Genomic DNA, 5,734 nt, shown 5'->3' on the forward strand with positions numbered 1-5,734 from the left:
AGAAGTGAGATGTCTCACTCTGTAGCTAAAACAAGTGAGATGTGTCACTCTGTAGCGAAAACAGCAGTGTGTGGTGCAAGGCAGGGCAAGGCAAGGCAAGGCAGCTTTATTTGTATAGCACATTTCAGCAACAGGGCAATTCAAAGTGCTTTACACAAAATCAGTTAAAAAACAGTTAAAAAATAAAAACAGATAAAACACGTGAATTAAAAATAAGAACATTAAGATACATAAAACACAAGAATAAAAGTTACAGTGCAGCATAAGAAATTAAAGAAAAGAACAGTCATTTAAAGAAAGGCAGCATCAAAAAGAAAGGTCTTCAGCTTTGATTTAAAAGAACTGAGAGTAGCAGCGCATCTGCAGGTTTCTGGGAGTTTATTCCAGATATGAGGAGCATAGAAACTGAAAGCTGCTTCACCCTGTTTAGTTCTGACTCTGGGGACAGAACAAAATAAAAATATTGTTTTGTGAGAATGAAACCATGTAAACCTATTCTGGTACAACCTGAAAATACAATTATGAACCTGAAAATGAGCATAATATGGTCACTTTAATGATAATAGCACATCTTGTTGTTTCCTTTTATGTAATACATTATATCAACCAGTATGATCACATATTTTAGAACAATGTCCTCAACTGTATTTTTCTGAATCAGTGCCACTTTAAATGTGACAGCAGTGGCATTATGTTAAAGCCAGCCCTCTTATTAGCTCTGTACCGAAAACTTAGTTTTTGATCTCAGTGGATCATCTTGCAGAATCTGGAATTCTCTCAAATTTATGTGCCAAGTGTTTCAGAGTGGAATGCTTTACCAGTATTCAGCTTAGCTTCTCTGCAGCTCTCTTTCCGTGCATTATATCCCTGAATTTTGCCACTTAATTGGCTTTCATGCTGCAATAATTACAGAGCTCTGGCTACGTTAGAAATAAACTGCATCCTGTAAGCACGTGGCCAAAACGCCTGTATGATCATATTATTGAGCTGGAGATGAGTAATATTAACCGATCTAAATGCTACTGTATTCAGAATTCATCTCTGGCACAAAGAAGTGCAAACTGGCAGCTAATACAAAGCTATTCTTTAATAAATGTGAATTTGAATCATATTTCATGCTTTTAGATTAGGTTTCCTACGCTTATTTTTTTGCATCATTGGGGCGTAATTTGTCTTATTTTCCTCCTGGTTGGGAAGCAGGTTCAAACCGCTTTTGTGATGTACCTGAAGCATGTAAAGGGGTTGAGCAGCTTGTTCAAGGGCGCTGCATTAGTACGACCGTACAGGGGATAAAACGCAGGGACATACTGCCATCTGTGTCATTAGATAGACAGTCAGCATCAGCATTGGCTGAAGCCTGTTTCTCCTGTACAGTGTGTTAGCCCTGCTGCTCCTGACAGATCAGACTCACACAATCTGCAATTCTCTACTTCACCACAAAGTGTCCCTATATTCTCAAATATGTGCTTCTACACCGGTTTCCGCACCTGATGAACTCCTCTGCATCCTTTTCTCTCTTATTTTCTGACTCATTTTCTCTGTCTTTCTTAATCCATTCATTTTCTTTGATTTCTTTGCACTGAACTGATACCAGTCCACACACCCACAAACGTACGGGCACATTCTCACCTGATTAAATAATGCCATTGTAGGGCTGGGCGATATGATAATTTGTACCGTCCAAACGATATAAAAATGCCTATTGTATATATTTTTACTATGTCATTTCTATTGCGATGTTGAGAAACCAGCAGCAATACTGCGTTACAGCAAATATTATTGTCATTTGGGCGACACTTTATGTCTGATCCTTGCACATTAAGTTCATTTTGCACTAAAGTTCTTAATACAAATGAGAAAATTCTCAGTAATGTTGGTATTTAATTCACACAGGAGTAAACAAAAATAGGCTATACTATGTGGTTATTTTATAAAGACAATTTATTTATTGAATTACCAAAAAACTATCTGGTAATTGAGATATAAAGTGACCTATATCAGTATAGAAGGTTTTGTTCAAATTGCCCAGCCTTACCACATTATTCATTGATCTGCGCATTTTCATTTTCAATTAAATTCATTTCAGTTTTAAGTGTGTTTGGCATTTAGAGTGGAGGTGGAGAATACCTATTTATACAGAGGACATTTACTCTGTAGATACACATACAAATATCACCAATACCTTTACAGGCATACTTACACATACACACCATCAACTTTGGGATAATCAGTACAAGCAGAGTCTGTTTTTATACCAGGGACCACCAAACTACTCCACTGGAACAGTCGGGGTTGATTATTGCTGAAGTATATATTTATACCGGTTCTAATTGTTCTCTCACCTCCCCAATTTCTATCCCGTTGGGGATTAAATATGCAACCATCTATTCAGCGGCCCACCTCTAATCCCAAGGCTTCTATCAACAGATAATTGAATGTGTTTCCTGAAGGCTCAGCTCAAAATACCGTACAGTGAATGTGGATTGTATTATGTGTTTCCCAAATGCACTACTAATAAGAGTTCAGCTCATGATCATGAACAGGAGATGAGAAATACGAACCGACTCTACAAATAGCTGTTCTGCATGTCTGAAACGGTCTCAACCAGGCTTTGTCTTCTGTCTTGTACACCTGACCCGTTGTACAACCAACTTCCTGGTTGCTTATTGTGAAAATTACCCACAAGGCTACTGACAAAGACCCCTCACAAGTTCGATACAGGCTGTTCGTTGAAGTTCTTAAACATCTCTGCACTATTGTCAGCTTCTGAAAGCAAACCTGGGAGTAGCAGTGCCCCAGTTAAACTGTCACGTCCCAGTTGGGAGGTATTGTCCACGGTCCAATATGTGTGATGCCCGATTGCATTTTTCATTAAGGTGCTCCAGTTTCTTCCACATTCCAAACACATGCCAGTCAGATGGATTACAAAACAACAAAACGCGTTTAACTGACTGGTAAACGGGCAGCCTGTACGGGGTATTTAACTCCAGCCCTCTGTAACTCAGAATTAGTGAAACCAGAAGGACACTTTATTTAGCTTTCAACTGTAAAGATTTTGTGTTGGCTCTTGGGGTCCATAGGCTGTAAAAGAACTGAATCAAATTCACACTGGCAAACTAGATTATCTTAAAACACATTTTTACATGTTGAATTTAATTGATAAATGTGTCTGTATGTTTCATTGTGTGTCTTTGCTTACTGAAACTGCTGCACGTTTTCAAGTTTTAATTCACGTTATAGTTAGTAGTTTAAAATAGACCAGTATAAGTGCTGCTCGTTAAGGGTTTACAAGGCTGCACCATTATTGATAATAGCCTACATGTATTTTGAGTTTCCCAGGACTCCCCATTATTTTTAAAAACGTGTGAGGACAGATGTGGAAGGGGGAGCTTATTAACTTTCTGGCTTGTAGGTTGTAGCCTATACTCTACTGTAGGTGTCACCATGGGTTTCTATGCCACCGTTTATCTAGGCCACCTGCTCATTTTTCTCTGGCATGGCATTGTTCTGATTGGTGTTTGGTGTGCGTCAAAACGAAAGCAATAGCTGAAAGGTGCTGAATAAAGAAGATCTCTCGATAGTGAGGACAACTTGATTGACATATAAATTCCATTTGAAATCCAGCTCCCTTTGATTTATGAGAAAGATAAATGTGCTTTATTCAAAAATAGTAATAGAAATGAAGACTAGGCCATGCACTGATGGACATGATGGAGGTGAATGAGTGGCACGTCGGTCACATCAAAAAGGAGTTGCGGGTGAATTCTCAGGTTATGTAACCCGTCGGGGTGCAGTTGGTTTAGCCGTGCGGACGGTTTACGTTACATCGTGACGACGTGTGACTCTCGTAGACGCACCGGGACCTGACATCTCCATCAGGGATGGAGGAGCGCTCGATTAGCAGAAGACTGGCTGGCTGATGCTCCCCTCAGTGTGAGTCTGAGGAACTCGTGATGCGGCAAGGAGGGAGACGCTCTCCCTCCGCCTTCGTGCAACACCAGTGAGAAGGGGATGCGGTTTTCCGGCGGAGTGTGAGCCTGTTCTGACACCAGGAGGAGGAAACATATTGGTCGCTCTCTGCTGGAGGTAACGCTCGGTGAGGCAGAGCCATGGCAGGCGCTAAACTGACGCCCTCTCCCTCCGAGATCGACCCAGACGTGAAGACCGAGGCGCAGAAAACTCCAGAGCCCACCTGGGTCAACCCCTCGAGCCCTCTCCGGACCATGGGCTCTTTTGGGAGCGATGCTGGCCAAAGGTAGCTGTCGCAGATCCGCACCAGAGTCGCATGTTTCTGAATGCAGCTCGCTTGCACACATGCAGCTTTCGCAAAATAACATGATGCTGCGAGCGCATGGCGCATAAAGTATTCCTAACAACTTAGCTCGCTTTATCCTTTATAAGCAAAAGTTGCGCCGTGATCACTATCCCATTGCCATTAAATCGGTTTACCCGTTAATTGATATTTCCCACCGTAATTTGCAGGGATGTGTAATCGTCACTAGTGGTATAAACTGTATTTTCCCCCTATAATGTAAACCTGAATGCATCCAATGCTGAATGATTGCAACGCATCTGCCGTCAATGATTTTCCTCTCAGCATCACTGGGAATCATTTAATAGCTGCAGTATATAGTGATTACATAATTCAGTGGATACTGCATTCCCATTACAATTTTATGAATCTTGATTATTGTTGTTTTTTATAGAGTGGGGAACATGTTATAATGCCACTGCATTCTAAGCTGAAGTTATTTTTGACATAATGCAACCAGATTGATAGATAAAATACTAATGCAAACCACTGGAAATTATGTTGACAAAAAAAGACTACATGTTATATTTCAGCACATTTCTGCACCACTCAACAGAATGTGCATGCAGACGTCCACCGTCAGGATACTTGCCTACCATGTGGTAGACAAATGAGATTAGGGTTTTTGCTGGGCTCAACCAGTAACGACTGAGGGCGACTAAACGTTTTTTTTTCCCATTAGGGCGATAAAAGATCTTCACATCTGCAGAAATGTCACCATTAAAGCTCAGATTGGTACTCTTATCTGCAAATTACTGTATGGTTGGTTTGGCCAAAAACCGAAAGATTGTGCTTTTTTGGCAGTATTTCAGACACCAACGCACAGCCAATATGCTGGTGGTGCAGTGTGTTCTCTATTTACAGCACACATTTTTCATGTCAATATTTATTTGAGGGCATTGACATTTTTGCGTACGACTGTGATCCGGAATTTGGAATCTAATACAGTAGCATTTATTGTGTAATGAATCTGTTTGATAACAAAAACAACAGTGGCATGGGTAAAAAACAAAAATCATTCCATATAGAGTGTCAGTGTTATCAAAGATGGATAAAATTGTATTTGATGCAACATGCAGTTAAGTAATCTGGCAAATTATCAGGGTTTATCACTTAACTATGAAGCTCTATTCTGCAACGTCTCTTTAAATATCAATATAATGCAAACTCTTCCCACTTCACTAACTTTCCATCAATAATAGAGACCCAATTGACAAATCCTTATTAGGGTTGCAAGTCCACCAAAAATAAGTAAGCACTTTTCAATGTTTGTCAGTCAACTGAAACCAACCAATCTTCCTTAACTCACTACATGTACGCCTATACAAAGCTTTCTTCTGGGGCAAAGTGTCCATAGTTGCTACCTGCTATTTTTTGGACCACAGACCTGGAAGAATGTCATGTGGTGACACTGTTATTCCA

The 5,734-nt window shown here is 40.3% G+C and overlaps 1 protein-coding gene across 20 annotated transcripts in view; it reads left to right on the forward strand.

Moving 5' to 3' along the window:
• The window catches only part of kcnt1b (potassium sodium-activated channel subfamily T member 1b), a 70,146-nt gene that overhangs the window by 12,501 nt on the left and 51,911 nt on the right, over positions 1 to 5,734 (forward strand). For 2 of the 20 annotated variants that reach the window (XM_032515476.1, XM_032515477.1), the window contains exon 1: positions 3,719 to 4,255. The exons of the other annotated variants lie outside the window; for them this stretch is intronic. In XM_032515476.1, coding sequence (XP_032371367.1) covers positions 4,110 to 4,255 — 146 coding nt within the window. In that variant the 5' untranslated portion in view covers positions 3,719 to 4,109. Of the gene's footprint in view, positions 1 to 3,718; positions 4,256 to 5,734 lie in introns of those variants that run through there. 20 annotated transcript variants of the gene reach the window in all.

Source organism: Etheostoma spectabile, chromosome 5 (genome assembly GCF_008692095.1).
Source record: "Etheostoma spectabile isolate EspeVRDwgs_2016 chromosome 5, UIUC_Espe_1.0, whole genome shotgun sequence".
Lineage (NCBI taxonomy): Eukaryota > Metazoa > Chordata > Actinopteri > Perciformes > Percidae > Etheostoma > Etheostoma spectabile.